The sequence below is a fragment of the Hyperolius riggenbachi genome, chromosome 4, assembly GCF_040937935.1.
Source record: "Hyperolius riggenbachi isolate aHypRig1 chromosome 4, aHypRig1.pri, whole genome shotgun sequence".
Classification (NCBI taxonomy): Eukaryota; Metazoa; Chordata; class Amphibia; order Anura; family Hyperoliidae; genus Hyperolius; species Hyperolius riggenbachi.
In genome coordinates this window covers 396432690-396455468 of record NC_090649.1, presented here as the reverse complement: position 1 = coordinate 396455468, position 22779 = coordinate 396432690, and the positions used below count along the sequence as shown (strand labels likewise).

Below are 22779 nucleotides of genomic sequence, written 5' to 3'. Positions count from 1 at the left end.
AAAAAGTACCAAAAGGAGGTTAAAAAAAAGTAATATCAAACCTACTTTGAGTATGTTCTTGCTTGCTGGAGGCTTACACAAGGCAAACCTAGGAAAGAAAAGCTTTACTCACCTGGGGCTTCTTCCGGCCCCTAGAAGCTTCTCTGTTCAGCGTTGAAGTTCTGCTGTGCTTCTGACTGCCGCTGTCCCCGCTGTAAGATCCCAACCCGTAGCTGGGCCGTGGTCTTCTGTGCATGGGCGCCTCTCGTGAGCATGCTCCTGTGGTCCGGGAGCATCCTGCACAGTTCACAAAGACTTAAACTGTGCAAGAGCAGGTCAGGAACGTGATCATGTGCAGAACACCATGTCCCAGCAGTGGGTCAGGATTTTTCGGAGGGGACAGCAGCAGCTAGAAGCACAGCAGAACTTCAATGCTTGACAAGACTTCTAGGGGCCGGAAGAAGAGTGAGTAAAGTTTTTCTTTTGTAGGTTTGCCTCGTATTCTTTAAAGACATTTTATTGGTAAAGTTTGAAAATATCCTCTTGGGGAAAACACAAGAGAAAAATTAATAGGATATGACCTATGACGTCTGGGAGAAAAAACGTATTCGATGTGAACCAGTCCATTCATTAAACGACACCAGAAGTGAGAGGGATATGGCGGCTGCTTATTTATTTCCTTTTAAACAATACCAGTTGCCTGGAGTCCTACCGACCTTACAGACATCAGCAGTGTCTGAATCACCCACATGAAACTAGCATGATACTTTTCTCTTGGGTCTTACAATACAATACAATAACATTTGTAAAGCGCTTTTCTCCCATAGGACTCAAAGCGCATAGTTGTGTCTCAGATTAATACAGGGTTGCAGGCTGGGTTGTGTTATAGAGGAGATAGTCAGATGTTCATGAATGCCAGACTGAAGAGGTAGGTTTTCAGTTTAGACTTAAATGCTTCCGGCAGGGAACACACTTGTCTTTCAGTTTTCTGCGCACGTTTTCCTACATACTTTTTCTGCACACCAAGTGTGTCTTTATGCAGGAAAGCGCATGCGTTTTTTCATAGCAGCTGATGTAATTGATACAAAAAACTAACAAAATGTGCAGAGTCATGATGCAGAATGTCAGTTTTTTTTCTGCGTGCGAACAAAATATTAAGTGTGTACTAGCCCATTGATTACCATGAGTTCTCAGTTTTTCTGTGCAGAAAACGCGCACGAAAACAGTCAAGTGTGTTCCCTGCCTCCAGTGATGGAGCTGTCCTGATTGGGTGTGGCAGGGAGTTCCAAAGTTTAGGGGCAGCATGACAAAAGGCTCTGTCTCCAAAGGTTTTGAGGTGGACTCTGGGGGTGACCAAGGTGTTACGTCCTTTTGATCTAAGATTGTGGGGCGTGTGATGCAGTTGCAACAAGTCCTTCAGGTATCCAGGGCCCAGATTGTGCAAGGATTTGAATGTCAGTAAGCCAATCTTAAACAGAATTCTCCATTTTATCGGTAGCCAGTGGAGTGAGCTCAGGGTTGGTGTTATGTGGCAGTGGCGGGGTTGGCTCGTTAACAGCCTTGCGGCGGCATTCTGTACTAATTGCAGGCGGCGTAAGTCTTTCTTATGCAGGCCTGTGTAGAGGACGTTGCAGTAGTCTAACCTTGATGTGACGAAGGCATGAACTAGGGTTGGAAGATCTTTTGAAGGAATTAGGTGTTTAATCTTTGCAATATTCCTTAGATGAAAGAAGGAATGTTTCACAACAGCTGAGATTTGATTCCTGAAGCTTAATTTCCCATCAATCAGTACTCCCAGGCTGCGCACACAGTCTGAGTTGTTCAGGTCTGAGCTCCCTATCCTTAGCGGTGTTGGTTGAGACTGGGACTGCTTTGCTGTTGAGCCCTGGCCCTCGATAACAAGAACCTCAGTTTTGTCAGCATTAAGTTTTAGCCAGTTATTATTCATCCACTCCTGAAGGTCAGCTAAGCATGCGTTTATTTGTGGAGTAGGGTCTGTGACGCCAAGTGTGAATGACAAATATAGCTGGGTGTCATCAGCATAGCAATGATATGTCAGGCCATGTTTTTGTATGATTTCTCCAAGTGGCAGCATGTATATGGTTAAAAGTAAAGTCTTCTTTCTGGTGCTGAGCACTGTATGCTTGTGTGCCTCCATTCCCTCACTGCCTGTGCCTAGGGGTGTATTTACAAGTACAATAAAACAAAAACCCAAAAGGCAATACAGTTGTGCTTTTGGAAGACATTTAAAGTGGGTATAGATAGGACATGGGAGCCAGCACTACCATCTTCTGTTTTTGCTGCTTTGTATCTACAGGTGCTGTAACTATTTATAAAGCAGAGATAAGGCTTTCCTTTGCTAGAAGAATGCAGTATTGATTATAGCATTCTGAAGATAAGCATGTCAATGTAAGTCAGAGGTGTAGCCACAAAAATTATCTCATATTAAAGATTGCCACATTGATAGCCTCTGCTTTGCCCTGTTTTTTGGAAGAACTATTCTAGTGCATTACAGTAGCTTTTCACTTTATTGCACTTGGCTGTCCAAAATTTGTGTTAAGCAGGCCATACACTCGTTAGATTAGCAGCAGATAGATCATCAGATTTCTGATCTATCTGATGTGTTTAGGAACATATTTTACTAGGAACAAATTTCCAATAGATTTCAGTATGAAATCTATTGAAAATCGATCTGATGGAATTTTTTTGCCATCAGATTTCCATTAGGTCCAATGCAAAATGATAAGCAATCTCAACAGATCGACCTAGATTTTCCAGCATGTCAGATGGATTGAAATCGATCGAAATCGGCCGCAAATCGATCGACTGGTCAAACGATTTGCGATCAATTGATAGCCCGATAATCGGCCCAGTGTATGGGCACCTTTAGGCTCGGTTCATACTACATTGTTTGTCCATTTTGCCATAGCGGAGCCACTGCAAGAACAGAGATCACAAAGGATCCTATGTTTAATACCTGTCCCTTACCAACATAACCATTGGAACTGCTCCAGAGATTGGAACGCAAAGTCTGGACCTGCATGATAAACTCCTGGTGTGGACGTGTCTACCATACACTATATTCCATAAAATGTACCTGATTCAGACTGGAGCAGCTCCGTACATCGACTACACGGGGTGCAGCCGGCCGGCTTTCACACGTTGTAGTTTGAACTGAGCAATACACTGTTCGATAAATTCAGTAGCAAATGACAAGCAGTGTGTGGGAGGGAGGTGTGAATTTATACATGACATTTATCACTGCTTGTTGTATAGTCTCCATACTTGAAATGTTACAGAGGACATCAGTTGCCCATAGGAACAAAGCAAAGCAGAAATTATAGTTCCTGCAGTAGAAAAATATTCAAAGCTCCAATGGCTTTAAAGACTCAGTGAAAATGCATTTTGGTGACCACGAGAACAGCCAGCACTCTGAATAAACAAGTAATGCCTCACTGAGTATTACATATGATCCATTTCTGATCGCTTAGAGACAAAGGAGTTACAGTGTTGTGTTGGACTGGCCATGCTGAAGACACACAAGAACACTGAGAACCTGAAGGAAATAGAATGCTGTACAGCAGAGGTCAGAGCAGCATCTAGACAACTGCTAGCATGTCTGAAAACTTACTGTACTCTTTACAAATTCTGTTAAGTGGAGTACTTAGTGAGGACTTTTTTATGTATTTAGAACTATGGGGTTAATTCATAAAAGGCTGTGCAAAAAAAAAAAATCTAGTCGGGAAAATACCACATTCGGTATGTTAGAGTTTTGTGTGCTAATTCATAAAAAAAATTCACAGGTGCGGTAGAAGTTCAGTAAATGACCGAAGCCCATTGCCAAAAACCTGTTTGTAACAGCAGAAGAGAGTGGAGTGTCTCTGTGTTGTTACAAGCTGTTTCGTGCAATGAGAGCATTACAATTGTAAGAGGCATCCCAGACATCCCTTTACATCTTTTGTTATACTGCCTCTCCTTGCTCTGAAACTGTCTATTAGTCTTTCTTAACATTCTATTTAATTGCCACAGCTTAGATTAACTTCCAAGAAACTTTACTCATGCCATGCTTAGGTGATTTTCCCCACTAGCTCCTACACATCTACAAACAAGAACCCAAAAGGTTAAACACACAAACAGCCTGAGGTATTCAGGGGTAGTCTGTTTTGTTCCATTCTCGCTCTACTGCTGCCTGGGGGGTATAAAAGTTTTTCCCGCCTGAGAAGTCTGCTAGTCCTATTAGATTCCATCATTCAGACCTGCAGAAGATGGGCTGTTTCTATTGACTCCCTGCTGCTGTCAATCACAGCTCTCACTGCTTCTGCTTGTGAGTCACGGCTCCCAGCACAGTCTCCTCTCATCTCCTCTCACAGACTTCCGCACAGACTCCGCACTCTTTTCAACACTGCAAAGCAGACAGTAGTATTTAGTGGCTTTACCGCATGTTGTAGGCTTTATGAATTTACATTTACTGACTTTTGTTGAGATATTTACTGCACAAGTCGGTAATTTACCTCACTGCTCGGTATTTAAGCTTTTCGTGCAGTAACAGCCTTTATGAGTTGACATTTTCCTAAGTGTTCGGTAAAGTAATCTGTTTTCTGCATTACCGTATGCGGTAATGCTTTATGAATCTACCCCTATGACTCTTATGACAATCTTTTACTTTATTTGAATCTTTAATACCAGTGAAACTTAGAATAATGTGTCAATGCAGAATCCATCTTTTTCTTTATATTAGCATTTGATCTTTTTCGTTAGTTTGGAGGATTTTGTGGCTGCCTTCTGTGACCGATGGCTGGTATTGGAGTACATTTGTGTTGTTTGGATCCACAGGCTTGTTATGCGATTGGTCTGCTTCAAAGTGACTCTTCAGGAATTGCTCAAAATACAAGGAAACAGGCTGCACCCACTTCCCTCTCCATGCAGATGACAGGAGCTTATTTTAGAGTAAAAACTATGAAATATATTTTGTAACTTCAAAAAAAGCAGCCACCTACCTCTTTTATTTTCTCATGTGTGTTTCTTGTGCTTTTAGTTTACAGAATGTCCAAACATAGGCCTATGGGAGGGGGCGTGTCCTGGACTTCTATGGTACAAGATTTTATCTGACAGTCTGAGATCAGAATGAAGAGGCGGAAGAAATATGAGCAAGTAGATGCTCTTTCTTTCAGCTCAAAAATGCATTTAGAAATTTTTACTCTGCACATTTATACATACAGTATGTGAGTAGTCTGTGGCCCAAAATAATCGTTCATGATTGTTTTAGGTAACAGTAAAGGATATAGAGAACTCTGCCACCCAACATGATTAGAAATGAAAATTTTGAGTCTGCTGTGTGGAAATGGGTCTTTATCTTTTCAACGGGGGCTGGGCTGTTTTCTAACATCTTGGGAGAATTCCTGGAACTGAGTTGTATGGACCTTTTTACGCTACACAAAAAAGGAAAATGCATGTGAACGTTTTGATGCTTTTTTAATATGCGCTGCCATATGCTTTACAAACCCTTTCCCAGATTTCTGCAGGCGGTGAAAATGTAAAGCATTAAGATAACGCTCGGTAATGCGGCGTATCTGTATGAACAAACACTCTGTAACTGGATGACTTTTCCACTGACCTTGCATTTCTCCATTGTGTTTTCCTGGTAAATGCGTGTCAATAAACAGTGCGAATGAGCTTTCCTGTAGGCTACTTTACTGTACACCTACTAATAAACCTGGGCAAATCAAACTGAGCATATGATGAATAAATAATCAGAGCTTACCAGGTGTCAGCTGCAAATAAAAAAAAGTTTTACATAGTTAACCTGATATGCAAATTTGGATTTTTGGGGGTAAAGTGTTTTAGTTGCTAAAGAATTTAAATTGATTCAGAAGGTATTTCTCTTTATTTTTTACCCTATACAATTTTTATACATCAGACTGGTAATTAAGTAATTACTAAGCAAACAAAGAAGAGAAATATCTCTGCTTCTTCCTTTTCTATCTTGTTTACACATCTTAGTACACTTCCAACACAATGGGATAATGCTGGCCAGCAATGGCAAGTTTATGAATTAGCAGCTAAATGAAGGGAAAAGCTTGAGTGTTAACCCTTTCAGTACATTAGAAACCACTTAAATGGTTTTAGCTGTTAATTTTCTGCTATGTTTAATCCCCAAGACCATAGATGAAATTTGAGTATAATCCCACTTTACAATTCCTTCAGGTGACATGTTTTGCACTGGTCCCCATATACTGTAGTATTACATTTGTATTCACAAGGGAGGAGAAAAAGGTTTTGCTGTATAAAGGTCTCATATACTATTTTGAGTTTATGCATTTAATATTTTGAAATTTCCTTTGTAGGATGAGCATCCTCATGTTCCTGAAACTGCTGTTATTGGTTTTCCACATGACATCAAAGGAGAAGGTACGGGACTGGAAGTTGTTTTTTGGTTTATTGAATTTATGTGAAATGGTTTAGCCTCTACAAAGTAGTGCATGTATAAGCCAATTAATCATAATCAAATTGTCATTATTGACTTGGATTGTAATTTGTAGTGGTTTGAGGTTGGGAGAAAGAAATCTTCAACCAGGGAGTGTTTTTCATGGAACATTCCTTAGATTGGATTATTTTATATTTATTATCATAGTGTTAATTTTTGGCAGTTTTAACCTTTAGTAGTATGTCTGGATTCTAAAACCAATGGCTTGTTCAGCCTAATGTATTCTAAGCAGGTTCTGTTCTTATGAATCAGTAACTCACTAGCTGAAGTATTTATGGATAGATTTGTGTTTTTCTTGGCTGTGTAAATGCAGTCAGTCAGTGGAATGCTTTTCACATTGTTCTTAGAAGTCCTATACTCAAGAATCAGTGTACAAAAATAGTTTAATTTCCTACTAGGAAAGGAGGACTTAGAACAAAGTACCTTTGCATGCACTGATCATATAGAAATCCAAATGGCTTTCCTTTAAAGGCTAGGTTCACACTTCAGCCCCAAATTGGACTGTTTTCCATACAGGACAAACAGACATGTTGACGGATCCTACTGTAGGGTTCATTTAGACATGTTCTGATATGTTGGTTTTGTCCACTGTGGATTGTGCATCGGATCCGTCCATGCTGTGTCTGTAGTGTACTGTGAACTCAGCCTTAGACCTTACTTATTTTTTTTTCTCTTTTGAAGAGTAAGGTGTAACCTATTTTGGGTTTTTATATCTGTCTGTACTTCTCACTTCCTGTATCAGTGTCAGGTGTCCTCATCAGCAAAAAGTGGGAGTAAATATCCCAAATAGGAACAGAGAGCAAATGGGATAAGTATGGTTAGTAGGTTTTGATTTTCATTTGGCAGTCATTTCAGACTGGAACAGGTGTAGCTGTTGATCTGTTGATGAAATTGTGTGCTGAGCTGGACTTTTGTTTCAATTTTTTTTCTAGCTTTCTTGGGTAAAGATTTTACTGGGTCCTTCTGACCCCCTCCACTTTTTCAGTGTGGGTTGACTGCTATTGCTTTGTATAGCTCGCTGTAGTACACAGCTGTGCAGCTTAAAGAGAACCCGAGGTGGTTTTGAAGATTATTATCTGCATACAGAGGCTGGATCTGCCTATACAGCCCAGCCTCTGTTGCTATCCCAAACCCCCCTAAGGTCCCCCTGCACTCTGCAATCCCTCACAAATCACAGCCACGCTGCTGACAAACAGCTTGTCAGAGCTGGCTGTGTTTATCTCTATAGTGTCAGTCTGCTGCTCTCCCCGCCTCCTGCAGAACTCCAGTCCCCGCCTGCATCCCTTCCCTCCCTGCTAATTGGAGGGAAGGGACGGAGCAGGGACCGGAGCTATGCAGGAGGCGGGGGAGCAGCTGAGACTGACACTACCGATGTAAACACAGCCTCACAGCACGGCTGTGATTTATGAGGGATTGCAGAGTGCAGGGGGACCTTAGTGGGGTTTGGGATAGCAACAGAGGCTGGGCTGTATAGGTAGATCCAGCCTCTGTATGCAGATAACATTCTTTAAACACACCTCGGGTTCTCTCTAAAGGATACCCGAAGTGACTACAGTGTGACCCTCACTGATAAGAAATTCCAACAAAAAAACACTTTCCTAGCAGAATATGGCCTCTGAGAGCAAGAAAGAGATAAAAAGGGGAACATTTTATCAGTGAGGGTCACACTGTAGTCACTTCCTGTCTGAGTCAGGACTGAGTCAGCCACTTACATACCTGATCTTTAACTCTTTCAGGCAGAGAAAGAAAAAAAAGGAACACAGCATAGTTATTTGTGTGCTAGGAACTGTACATACACATGTCTATCTCATCATGTCACATGTCAGTTCGGGTATCCTTTAACTTCAAAATATCCTTTCAACAAAATGATCAGTTTCCAGCAAATGAAGTCTCAATTTTGATAATTTTTATTGACTTTGATGCTTTCATCAGTTCATTGTTATGGATAATCTATAATGCATCCCCAGCATTAGATTTTACTGTGCCACATACAGTATTATCCAGGCTACCTGCAGTGCTTGGTGTCTGATTCCAAGAGTTCTACTAGCAGCCACCAGTCATCGGTTACCATGTTAGCATGTAATGATCCTGATCACTACATGCTTATAGAATATAAAAATTTATCTGACCCAGCTTCCCGCTTCTGTGTATTGTGATGGGAAATTGGGTTCTTTAATTGATTTGTAAACACAATATACAAGCGGTTGCTAAGATACATGGCTTTCAGATACGTCATTATTGGTAAACATTGTGTTTCAAGGTGGGTAATGAAGCGCTGCTGACTCCAGTCCAAGCAACTATCCTGTGATCATTAGCTAACTGCTATGTTGTTGTACAGTATTCTGCCCATTAAATACTGTAGGGAAGAAATGTAAAAATACACCATCATTCACATATATTCTTTTTCTTCTGTTCAGTTGTTTAATCACTGTAAGATCCCTTTTACACATGCCTTGCAAGTTTGTGTTGCGTTATTCTGTTTTACTGCAGGGTCTAGCACAATTAATGCGTTGTGTTGCGCCGGAAGTGCCCGAACGGTCGTCAAGCCACCACAAAGTCAACAGCGTATTACCGTTGGACTTCTGCAGCGATGCAGCGGTGGAATGACGAATATGATGGGGATACCTTGGAATCCCAGTGGCGTACTTCTTGTCCAGCTGGGAGTACGTCACACGGTTAGGGGCGTGGAGGGGGGCGGCTCTAAGCATATGACCCTGTCAGCACACTCTGTCACAGGGTCATATGAATATAGTTTTTTGCAATGTGGATGGAGCTTTGCACTGCAATGGTCAGGTGTAAAACCGGCCTAAGGTGAAGGGGAAAAAAAGGCCCCCAAATGGGTACTTACCTAAGTAGAGGGAAGGCTTTCTGCATCCCCCTCACCTCCACTGATCCATCGCTGCGACCCTTGGAACCTCTGACAAGCCCTTGCCAAAGAGTGTGCATGGCCGCGCTCCCGTCTGTGAACAAGCACGGCTTCATTACACAAGCGCAGAATTCTTTGCGCCTATGCAGTAGCCAATCAACTTTTTCTGCCAAGGCGCCCTGTGCTCTGCGGTTGCAGTCATTCACAGACGTGAGTGCTCCGCAATCTTCCAGAGGGTCCACGTGCTGAATCGATGGTCCGGAGGGGGTGTGGGAAGCCTGTGGAAGCGAACTGAGAAACTGTAATTTCACTTTTTAAATGAACCTCCCCATAAGGCCAGAAATACACTAGGAGAGATTTCTAATCACTAGGAATTTGAAAAAGTTCTTGCTAATGCAATGCTATGGGGGATTTTTATAAAATCACATTGCTCAAGTGGGATCACACCCATAGCATTACAAGAGTTTTCAAATCACAAAGCACAAAATCGCTCCTAGTGGGTTTCTGACCTAAGGGAGGTTTTTAATAGTGTGCTTTGGGGGGAGCGGAGGTTGGGGGGAGCAGTATTACTACGGGAGCAACTACAGGAGGCTGCTCCTGTAGCCTCTCATCCATATTGAGGTCGCCATCTTCTCCATGGAGAACTTGAATAGTTCCGCATTTTAATTTTCCTGGCATAGGTGTGTGTGTACGCGCGCTGCAATGCATGCTGGGAGTTGTAATCTGTGGATGCAAGTGCAGTGCGCATGCACGCTTCCGCCAGGAAAATGAAAATAGGGCACAGTGTGTTCAGTTCATGGAGAAGATGGCAGATCCCGTAGAAATGAAAAGCCACAAAATTCAGCCCCTGTAGGTAAGTGATGCTACTCACTGCAAATCCCCCCCCCCCCCCCCCCCCAACACACAATTACACACCTCCCTTATGGGGAGGTTCATTTAAAAAAAAAAATGAAATTACAGGTGTGCAGGTCGCTTTAAAACTGATCTGCAAAACATCAGCTGACAGCACAGCACGCAGGTGGCCATGAGTTTTACCAAACAAATGGCGCCTGCATTGCACTCTGTTGCAGTGCTGACCCCATTTAACTACTGTATACTGTACTGGGGCTCAATCACTTCTGGCTCATGTACAATGCTTCTAACACAATACAGAATGTATAATGAAATCAGCAGACTACACCCTGCGGCCTAGATGACAAATTGATTCTTCAAGACTTGTGCTGCACTAACTGATTATACAATGTTGTGTCAGTCACAACATTTACATTCTATCAGTGCTGTGCAGCAGTTATCTCAAAGCCAGTTCAATGGGTTCTCACACTATATCCTGCTTGGGGTTATTCAGGGAGCTAATGTTCAGAAATGCCACATTAGCCTTCACGCTAGTTAATGAATAACCCTTCATAAAGGTAACTTTATTGTATAATTGAGGTATCTTCCACAGTACTAGAGTCATAAATAATTTTCAGTAACCACCTCCCCGTTACATGTCTTTTGTTAATGAATGGTGTGTGAAAAATACAATAATGTATAATAATAATATATTATTGCTCTCTGTCAGAAGTGCGCTCTATGTGTGCGCTGCCTTAACGTTGCCGGTACAGTCTAGAAACTGGTCAGTAAGTTTCTGCATGAAGTGGTGACGGCAGCCCATGGAAACCAGACACCTCCAGTGAACTGATAACGTGGTTAATATTCTATCTAAGGCGAGCTACGGCATGATAAGTACTAATAGGAAAGGTATTAAAGCGGACCTGAACTCAGAACTTCCTCTCTGCTCTAATCAAAGATAATCAACAGCCTTCAAAGAAAAACATTTCTTTTGTTACAGCTGATACAAATCCTGCAATAAATCTGCAGTATGTCTACTTCCTGCATTCATGGAGGCAGACATATTATTAACATCCTGTTCTTTCCAATTAGCCATCTGCTGTGGCAGTCAGCTGACACAGCTGAGGGATCAAAATACAACTTGTGATTAGAAACACATTACCCAAGAGAAACTTGACCAATGGGTCTAGTCAAGTTGACATACCAAAATATGTAGAAGTGATCCCCTTATGTGTCCCCTTTTAAGATGCACGTCTTATTTATGAGTAAACAGGGACCTCAAAAGGGGATGAACTATGCAAAACAAAAACTTGTCATCAACCTCAATAGGTAAGTGTTGACCCAAATCATTCAATAACCAATTAAAACATCAGTTTATGTGAATTTTTTTTTTTAAATTTGTAATAAATACAAATACACAGTGTCCACATAGCCTTTACAGAAAAGTCATGATTGAACAGTTTACAAACATTATGCATAGTTCCCAATAAGGGTACCATGAATCTGGAAATTGTCCCTTATATCATGTCCACCACTAGATAAGTATCATGGAAATCCTCTTTGGGACAAATATATCCATATATTTAATAATTTATGTACAGCTGAGGTAAACAATCAATTTTCTCGTCGCGTTTCGTGACCATATAATATTCACTTCTTCAGGAGTAATGAATTTCCTTTTATCGCGTAATTGGCTTGAATCTAGAATTAAAATGTAATAAACGGAGAGAGCTCCATGAATGCAGAGAAAAAATGCAATTTGTGATTAGTCACAAATGAGGGGGAATTAGACAAGCTGTACTCTCTAAATACATACAGGGTGCATTTCTCTATGTTTTCCTTCTGTCCTGTGCAAGAGTTCGGGTCCACTTTAAAATGGGAAATGCCATTTATTTACACAATTCCTGCTATGAACACAAACACAAAATAGGGTGTAATACTTTATGAAATGTGCAGTGTAGGGCAGTGACATCAAGCTGTGTTCACATCCAATCATTAACAGGGGAATGTAAAGACATAGTAACTCCTTTGCATGTCTGGATGTTTCAAGTGAGCCCAGTGTAACTGTACAGTAATGCAATGTGGATGTATGTATAGTATATTCACTTCGGCATACACTAGCCAATGGCTACCATATTGACCCTCTGAAATCGCTCTCTGATCGAATCTGTTTAGATAGGGATCTATTAACGTTTGCATTAACACTTGCTTCCCTGTTGGTACTTATAATTATGGGTGTATTTAAGTTCTTTTTAAAAAAAAAACAATAATAATAGGGTATCTTTTCCTTTATTTGTGTATTTATCCACTCCCCCGGGACATGCTGTTGAGGCAAGGTACCAGGTGCAGTGCTAGTCATGCTGGGAGCTGATAAGCCTCTCTCTCCTTTTCTGCCGTAGCTCCCTGAAAGGAAGGAGGAGGGTTCCAGGGGTAGACACACCTGACTCATGTAGCAGTGCCCTAGAAAGCTCACAGCGTTATTCACATACCCCCTGGAAAAACAGGAGATTTAGGCGATAATAGGAATTAAGGCTATAGTGGTGGTCAGTGAGTGATTTGGGCACAGTCAAAAGACGGAGCACAAATTGCTTCAAAAGCAATGTAATTTGGCTGCCAGCAATAGCTGGAAACCGAATTACATCATTCCCCCACTACCGCCGGAACTTGTGCAGGAGCAGGGTAAGCCTTTTAATGGCTTTACCCTGCGCCCAAATCTCCTGGCGACCGTTTCACAGGTATGCCTCCTGGAGCCCTACTGGAGGATCTTTTTTTCTTGTAAAAGAAAAGAATGCTCAGGGTAACAAGTTTTACAGGGAGACAAACACGTGTGTAGGTCTACAATCCCACAGTTAATGAGCATATTTAGGAGGGAGGTGCTTGAGGAAGGAGCTGGGTAGAGATTGGGGAGGGGGGGGGGGTGGTGGCTTTAAATTATTTTTTTCTCGATCAACATAATACTTTTTTTTTGTTATCTTCAGATGATCAGAACTCAATGAATGTATGGCTAGCTTAAGTGTGCTTAGGAAATGTTGTGGCTGTTGCTTACAGTAGCAAAGTGTAAATATTATCGTAATTCTTACAAGTGAGTAAAGTGATCTGATTAGTTGGACATGTGACTGTAATGATAATGTGGAAATTTTCACTAATTGCCAGGACAGGTGGTCTGGTTGTAACAGTCGTTAAGGTAGTTTAAAAATTAACCCAGATACCAATTACTGTATGATGCAGAACTGCTCAAGGACATTGACCAATAACAGTCTGTGGTGGAATTGCATGTGAGAGCAGTAGGCATTATACTATCATAACTATCCAGGCAATGAGCAGTGTGTCAGTAATGAGAAGGACCTTATACTACACTAATGCTCAATTCAACGGCCAAAATAATGTGAAATTGAGTAGGTAGGCCGGCAGACATCTTTGTATAGCTGCTTTCCAGGGACTGTTTATGCAAAGGTTAAAGGAGAATCTGAGAATCTTCCTCCTCCAGGAGGAGATGGACTAGTCCAAAAGCAGTCAGATCCGTTAGATTTTAACTGCCAACTGTACGTTGCAGCAATATACGAAAAAAAAACTGTAATTTCTAGTGCACACTAGAAATTAGAAATCTAGGAGCAATGTGTGTCTTATATGTATGTTTGCATTTATTTTTTAATGTTCCATAATAGCGGTCCTTAAAGGGAACCTGAAGTGAGAGACATATGGTGGTGGCCATATTTATTTCCTTTTAAACAATACCAGTTGCCTGGCAGTCCTGCTGCTCTCTTTGGCTGCAGTAGTTTCTGAATCACTTGCCTGAAACAAGCATGCAGCTAATGAAGTCTGATTTCATCCAGAGCACCTGGCACTACTACTGAAGCCCAAGAAATCAGCAGGGCAGCCAGGCAACTGGTATTGTTTAAAAGGAAATAAATATTGCAGCCTCCATATTCCTCTCAGTTCGGGAGTACTTTAAAGAGAACCCGAGGTGGGTTTGAAGAATATTATCTGCATACAGAGGCTGGATCTGCCTATACAGCCCAACCTCTGTTGCTATCCCAAACCCCCCTAAGGTCCCCCTGCACTCTGCAATCCCTCATAAATCACAGCCACGCTGCTGACAAACAGCTTGTCAGAGCTGGCTGTGTTTATCTCTATAGTGTCAGTCTGCTGCTCTCCCCGCCTCCTGCAGAACTCCAGTACCCGCCTGCATCCCTTCCCTCCCTGCTGATTGGAGGGAAGGGACGGGGGCAGGGACCTGAGCTATGCAGGAGGCGGGGGAGCAGCTGAGACTGACACTACAGATGTAAACACAGAAAGGTAGACAGGAGTACCGCTACACCGTACTGGGTGGGACAGTGCAGGAACACGAGTGGCCAAACCCAACGAGCAACAGTAGTAAAGCAAGGTCCGCACTGATGTCTCCACTCCAATGTAGTTTATTCAGGACATATCCAGTTCAGGTAAAACACTTAGACTAACATGTTTCGGACTCCAATAGTTGACTATGATTAAGGACTTGGAGTCCGAAACATGTTAGTCTAAGTGTTTTACCTGAACTGGATATGTCCTGAATAAACTACATTGGAGTGGAGACATCAGTGCGGACCTTCCTTTACTACAGATGTAAACACAGCCTCACAGCATGGCTGTGATTTATGAGGGATTGCAGAGTGCAGGGGGACCTTAGTGGGGTTTGGGATAGCAACAGAGGCTGGGCTGTATAGGCAGATCCAGCCTCTGTATGCAGATAACATTCTATAAACACACCTCGGGTTCTCTTTAAAGAGGAACTGTAACGACAAAACGGCCCCTGGGGGGTACTCACCTCGGGTGGGGGAAGCCTCAGGATCTTAATGAGGCTTCCCACGCCGTCCTGCATCCCTCGGGGGTCTCGCTGTAGCCCTCCGTACAGCCGTGATGCAATATTTACCTTCCTGGCTCCTGCGCAGGCGCTCTGATGGCTGTCGGCGCCGAAGTAGGCGGAAATACCCGATCGCCGTCGGGTCTGCTCTACTGCGCAGGCGCAAGTTTCCGGCGCCTGCGCAGTAGAGCGAACCCGACGGAGATCGGGTATTTCCGTCTATTTCCGTGCCGAAAGTCGCCACAGCGCCCCCGCTGGAGCCAGCAAAGGTAAATATTGAACTGACAGTCGGCACAGTCGCCGGCTGTCCGGAGGGCTGCGGCGAGACCCCCGTGGGACAGAGGACGGCGTGGGAAGCCTCATTAGGATCCGGAGGCTTCCCCCACCCGAGGTGAGTACCCCCCAGGGGAGGTTTTTGTTGTTACAGAGTCTCTTTAAGAGACTCCGTAACAAAAATTGCATCCTGTTTTTTATCATCCTACATGTTCCAAAAGCTATTCTAATGTGTTCTGGCTAACTGCAGCACTTTCTACTATGACAGTCTCTGTAATAAATCAATGTATCTTTCCCCTGTCAGACTTGTCGGCCTGTGTCTGGAAGGCTGCCAAGTTCTTCAGTGTTGTGGTTCTGCTATGAACTCACCCTTTCTGGCCCCTCTATGCACACTGCCTGTGTGTTATTTAGATAAGAGAGAAGAGAGAAGCTGCTCTAATCAGCTGGATAAATCGTCCTCTGAGCTGGCTGGGCTTTCACATACTGAGGAATTACAAACAAGGGTAAAGCTGTTTGCAGGAAGAAAAGAGCAGCCTGAAACTTCAGTGCATGGGGGAAAGAAACACACAAATGATCTCTTGAGATTCAAAAGTAAAGCTGTATACAGCCTGCTTGTGTATGGATGTATTTTCTATGTGTGGACATACTGTACATAAACCTACTTCCTGTTTTGGTAGCCATTTTGTTTGTTTACAAACAAACTTTTTAAAACTGTTTTTAACCACTTTTAATGCGGCGAGGAGCGGCGAAATTGTGACAGAGGGTAATAGGAGATGTCCCCTAACGCACTGGTATGTTTACTTTTGAGCGATTTTAACAATACAGATTCTCTTTGAGGGCTCGTTCCCACTATCGCGAATCTGCATGCGTCCAACGCATGCAGATCCGCACATGTAATGCAAGTGGATGGGCCTGTTTCCACTGTAGCGTTGTTGAGGTGCGTTTTTTTCAGCGGTAAAAAAACGCACAAAAGAGCCAACGATTTCGCCTGCGTCGGGAATCCGTGCGAATCGCCGCTAATGTATTTAATAGTAAAAACGCATGCGTTTGTTACATGCGTTTTTACCCGCGATTTCGCGTGCGATTTCGCACCTTTTTCAATTTTATTTAGCCCTGGCAGTGTCATGGTTAATTTCGCATGGCACCCTGCCATGCGAAATCGCATGCGAAATCGCGGGTAAAAACGCATGCGGAAACGCATCCGCATGCGTTTTTACAAGCGTCGGAATGCGGACGAAATCGCGTCGCAACAGTGGGAACGAGCCCTAAGTGATGTTTCACTTTTAAAGCAAGACTACCACCACTAAAGCTATTGCACAAAATAGCTCAGGGAAAACATTTTCTGTAAAGTCTAAATTATATTGTTGCGTATTTTGGATTTATAGGAGTCATATCGATGACATGTTTAGAACAAATAATCTAAACATGCCAAAATAGTTTTGAAGAAAGCGGTAATGTAAAAATGGGTTATTTCTCTTGAGTTGCTGAGTTACATAATATAATAATAAGTGTCTCATTTTATCAGGAATAAGTGAAGTACAGACTTGCGATAACTATCATTCTAAAGAACCGATAATTAGCCGACGAATGAGGGAGGAACGATTAGAATGCAACAATGGAAAAAGTTATACCGTTAGGCTGGGTTCACATAGGACATAGCGTGAAAGGCTGCGTTTTATGTCATGGTTTATGTTAATTTTGTGTGCTCTTATTTAGCGTTTATAGGGCTGGTGCACACCGAGTGGCTTTTCCAGCGTTTCTGCAGCCGCTTGCGGCTGCGGATCCGCTTGGTCAATGTATTTCAATGGGGTGGTGCACACCAGAGCGGGAGGCGTTTTGCAGAAACGAAAATTGCCGGGGTGAGGCATTTTTTGGATTTCGGATGCGTTTCTGCCTCAATGTTAAGTATAGGAAAAACGCAAACCGCTCTGAAAAACGCCTGTTCAGAGTGGTTTTGCCGGCGTTTTTGTTACAGAAGCTGTTCAGTAACAGCTTTACTGTAACAATATATGAAATGTACTATACTGAAATCCGCTGCAGCAATCCGCAAAACGCTAGCAAAACGCCATAGAAAAATAAGAAAAAGCGTTTCAAAATCTGCTAGCATTTTGCGGATCTGCTAGTGGTTTTTGGTGTGCACCAGGCCTTACTGAGTTTTTGGTGCGTTTGCCATGCATTTTTCATGCGTTTTGCATGCTTTTTAATGTGTTTGCGGTTCGCATATACAAAACATATGTGTTTTCCATGTGTTTTTATATTTCCATTTATGCAAATCACTTGGAAGATAACAGGAAGCGAAAATACAGCAAAAAACACATATAAAAACGCATGAAAAACGCATACCATTGCGTTCCCATTGACTTTAATTATGTACGTTTTGACAGAGTTTCTGCACATTATGCAACAAAACCAGTGTTTTCTGAACGCATACTGTTAATCGCAGGTCTCTGCGTTTTTTTCCTGCGTCCCACTGACTAACATTGCTGCATAAAACGCTGTGTTTTACGCAACGCTAGCGTTTCTGCTATGTGTGCACCCAGCCTTATACACATATCAATGATAGTTCTCAAGAAAAGGAACGATAAAATGAGAAGTATGCGCACACAAATGGATGTTACATGGGGTTACAATAAATCATAGTTAAGTTTAATACAAACTATTAGTTCAAATAGTAAACATTAGCAATAGAAGGATCATTATAAGTAGCGCTAAACAGGAAGTAGTAAAAATGTGAGTTTCTGATGCATGCGTACATTCTGTTGAAACGATCGTTATCAGCAGAAAGCTTTACACACTTAAGTTTTGTAAGGATTGTCATTCAGTATGATCTGCTGTGGCAGATATTTTCCTCTTGCCAATATCGCTCGTTCGTCATATTTAACCAGTTCGCGTTCCACGGTTTTTACCCCTTAAAGTGAACCAGAGATGAAAATAAACTAATGAGATAAACAATTGGATCTGTCCTCCCAATCCTAAAATGACTCTTTTAGATATCTCAAGGTTTTATTTTATGTCTAAACATTTACAAAGCAGATTTTATATGTTATAGTCTCTGCTCAATTGCTGTGTCTCAAGAGTCCCAGAGCGAAAAAATACATCAACTATTGACCATTTTATCTTTTCCCTCACAGTAAAAAGCCCAGGTATCTGCTTAAGGGGCCCATACACTGTTCGATTTCGTCCATCGATCGATAGGAAATCGAGTCTATCAAATTAGCCAATTTCGATCAATTTGCGGCGTATTTGATCTATCTGACTGGGTGGAAAATCTAGGTCTGCTGGCAGCAGATTGATGGCCCATAGAGTTGCATTGAATCTAATGGTCCAATAATGCATTTAGATCGATTTCCAATAGATTTAATTCTGAAATCTATTGGAAATCTGCTCCTAGTGTGGGGCACACATCAGATAGATTCCTGTCAGATTCAACTTAACAGGCATCTGACAGAAATCTATCTGATGGCCGAATCTGCTGCAAATCTATAAAGGTGGCCATACAGTTATAGATTTGCAGCAGATTCAGCCATCAGATAGATTTCTGTCAGATGCCTGTTGAATTGAATCAGACAGGACTCTATCTGATGTGTGCCACACACTAGGAACAGATTTCCAGTAGATTTCAGAATGAAATCTATTGGAAGTCGATCCAAATGCATTATTGGACCTTTAGATCCAATGCAACTCTATAGGGGCCCATACACTGGTCGATTTCTACAGAATCGATCGATTGATCAGAAAGCGATTCTTTCAAATCAGCAAATCGAGGTCGATCTGCTGCTGGCAGCAGATCGATGGCCCATAGAGTTGCATTGGATATAATGGTGCAATAATGCATTTAGATCGATTATAAATAGATTGTAAATCTGTTCCTAGTGTGGGGCACACATCAGATTCCTGTCAGATTCAACTTGATAGGCATCTGACAGAAATCTATCTGATGGTCGAATCTGCTGCAAATCTATAAGTGTGAGGCCACCTTATGGGCCAACGATCTGCTGCCAGCAGCAGATATAAGGTGCCCATACACTGAGCCGATTAGCAGCCGATTTCGATCGATTTCAATCAATCTGACATGCTGGAAAATCTAGGTCAATCTGTTGAGATTGCTTATTTTGCATTGGACCTAATGGAAATCTGATGGCAAAAAAAATGCCATCAGATCGATTTTCAATAGATTTCATACTGAAAGTCTATTGGAAATGTGTTCCTAGTAAAAAATGTTCCTAAACACATCAGATAGATCAGAAATGTATCTGATGATCTATCTGCTGCCAATCTAATGAGTGTATGGCCACCTTTACCTAGATTTTCCATCCTATCAGATAGATCAAATCGATCTAAATTGGTCGCCGATCGATCAATAGATTTGATAGAATCGATCTCTGATCCGTTGAATTCCATAGAATTGATCGATCGATGGCTGAAATCAACCAGAGTATGGGCCCCTTAAGTGTATGGCCACCTATAGGAAAATGTTTTATAGCTGTAATTTGTTATCAGTGAGCCGACTGAGTCCTGACTGGAGAAAAACTGTCAGTTCCATAGCTAATTATAAACTCTTTGAGGCAGGAAAAAAAGAAAAGGAGCACACCATAAGTCTGTATGCTTGACACTGTATGTGCCCGTCTATTTCATCATGTCACATGTCATCTCTGGTACACTTTAAGGTTTGTGACATTTTTGGCACATTAGCTGTGCCATTTTGATACAGCTGTAACTTTTTAATTACTTATGTCACCTTTGAAATATATATCTTGGGTTTTTTCAGTACAATCTAGGCTTTCTTTACGTAATATTTTTTTTGCAAATCTATTTACTTTTATAGTAATTTTATGGAGAAAAATTTCTCGTAAATGCAGAAAATACCCATTTTTTCATTTTTCACAGAACACCTTCCACAGTTATAAAACACATAAAAATGAATTATTTGGCCCTTCCCAATTAAAACGATACCCCATATGCCTAGGTCAGTGATGGCTAACCTTAGCACTCCAGCTGTGACAAAACTACAAATCCCATCATGCCTCTGCCTCCCCGAGTTATGCTTAGTGCTGTCAGAGTATTGCAAATGCAATGCCTCATGGGACTTGTAGTTCCACCACAGTTGGAGTGCCAAGGTTAGCCATCACTGGCCTAGGTGAATATGTGGCGGACCGTTATCCCTAGCCTGGCGTTCGCCAGGGTGACTGTTCAGGGGCCATAGAGCTGTACATATGCATCGCTAGGCAATGGCAGAGTGTTACATCTGTAGAGCATTGGAGCCCCGAAACGCTCACCCTAGCAATCACATCTGGCAGCAGTCATTAAAAGTTTATAAACGGGTATAGGTATTGCAGGGGTTAATAATAGGTTAATAGGCTAGGTTAGGGTTAAAAATTAAATGGGGCTATGAAAAAAAAAAACTTTTTTTTTTTTATTGGAACACGTCATTTAAAAAAAAAAAGTTTCAGCTTTTACAACTTTTTTTTCTTAACTTTATTGAATGATTATTGCTATTAACTAGCAACAATCATTCACAAGACTGTGCATGTGCACGAGCGGGCACATGCACGGTCATATGCACCCGCGGGAGTGTGCGTGTGCACACGCAGTGGCAAGGGGCGGATTTTAGTGCAAGACATAGATTCTATGTCCTGGAACACACAACAGCACTAATCAGGATGTAGAAACTACATCCTGGAACAGGAAGTGGTTAATGATCGTTTGGTAACCTTCTTTTCCTGTTTGTCAGCAGAGCGCTTTTATGAATGACCATAGTCGTAAGTCTGTACTTAGCATTAGAATGGTGTAATGACGCGTTCTCTTCACTGACTGCCGTGTGTAGTATTAGTGCACTGAGTGCATCGGAGGTCTGCTAATGAGGGACTGTTATCAGTCTGATAATCTCCCAGAGACAGTTTCATACTCCTTTCAGTCTGGCAGTTAGGATTTCTCCCTGCCTTGGATGCCAGCCACTCTGTAATCAGAATTCACAAAGCGTCTGTTCAACTTGGCAGTCTGTGCTGCACAATCACCCTTTAATTGTGTGATTAGAAAGTCATAAAGAAGAAATAGTTACAAGAAAAATGAGTTTAGCATTTAACCTACATGGTGGGCAAGTCCTAATCACGTCACCTGGAGCGCTCCTCTCGGCTGCAAGTTCGTGCTAGACTGATATGGCACTAGTACGTGTTCCCCGCTGCAACACGGATATGCAGAGCGGGTAGAGCCGTTGCCTGAGAGCCATCACCGTCCTATGGTCACGACCCAGGTAGTTGACTGTTCCGGAGACATCGCAGATGCGGTAACCAAACGAGTGGACTACCAGTGGTGAGATTATTCTGGACCTATTTATGTCTAGTTTGCAAGCTGAAGTGGATTTTCTTTGCCCTCCATGCGTATGCATATATTGCTCTCTCCCCCTCTCTGAAGACACGGACAAAATGGTTCCGGTACCAATAGGGGTGTGTGAGTGAGGCATGCGTGGTGGAGGTGCGGAAGGAGATGTGCTCAGTACAGGTCAATTTTTTAATTGATTTTAATTTGTTTACCCTTGATGGAGTCGGTGTCACAATAAAGCTATTTTTCTAATTTTGCAAATACCTATGAACTCTCCCACTGTTATCTATATATTTACATGTACGGCATTCTATTTGTGGGACTGTTCCCTCAGATTGAAGTGTGGGTATACCGATTTAAGGTGGCAGTTGAGATCAGGCAAAGAGTGGTTTCATGTATCTGATTAGAATTTAACCTACAGCCTTGTGTTATTTTAAAGGCTGGAGTGAAAATGTCCAAACTCAAGAAGCAGCAGATAAAATGTGTCTGTATGATGTAGCTCCGATGTTCACTGTAGGATTACATTGCTTTGTATCTTCAGATAGAAGAAACACAGGGAGCTATCCTGGTCCTCTTAAATTATTGGCTTTTGTCTCACTATCTTTAAAGTTTTCCATGGAACTGACCTTCTGAAACATGCTTTAGTCATTGGGAATAATTTCAGCTGGCAAGTCTGATAAGGAGAACACGATTTCTGATTAACCTTTCTACTGAAATGCTACCCACCACAGCTGTAGATCCAGTCATTGTGACCACCCTGTCCTGTATACTTTCTACAAGTGTAAAAGTAATGGGATATTTGTGCATATGTGACCTAAAAACTCTCTAGCCACTAAGCCACTTTCAAAGAATTTGAATAGTTGCCATCGGATCTCTAGCCAGTAGATAATATTACTACAAGGTTCCCACAATGATTGGACCAAGCATTGATTAGGTGATCTCTGCTTAAAAGATACCCAAAGTGACATGTGACATGATGAGATAGACGTGTATGTACAGTGCCCAGCACACAAATAACTGGGTTGTGTTTCTTTTTTATTTTAGTGCCTGACAGCTTCTCACTTTTCGGATCTTTGTTGAATCATCTTGCATCCCTCACTGATAAGGAATTATAACCATAAAATTTTTTCCTGCAAACAGCTTTGTTTTTTTGCACACTTTTAGACCCTAAAACCAGGGAAAAATCAT

At 42.0% G+C, this 22779-nt stretch overlaps 2 protein-coding genes across 4 annotated transcripts in view; both read left to right on the top strand.

Annotated features, from left to right (window-relative positions):
• The window catches only part of ABHD12 (abhydrolase domain containing 12, lysophospholipase), a 1393598-nt gene that overhangs the window by 1025967 nt on the left and 344852 nt on the right, over nt 1–22779 (top strand). The window lies entirely within an intron of this gene.
• The window catches only part of ACSS1 (acyl-CoA synthetase short chain family member 1), a 165033-nt gene that overhangs the window by 126113 nt on the left and 16141 nt on the right, over nt 1–22779 (top strand). For both annotated transcript variants that reach the window (XM_068232237.1, XM_068232238.1), the window contains exon 12: nt 6324–6387. In XM_068232237.1, coding sequence (XP_068088338.1) covers nt 6324–6387 — 64 coding nt within the window. The remainder of the gene's footprint in view (nt 1–6323; nt 6388–22779) is intronic.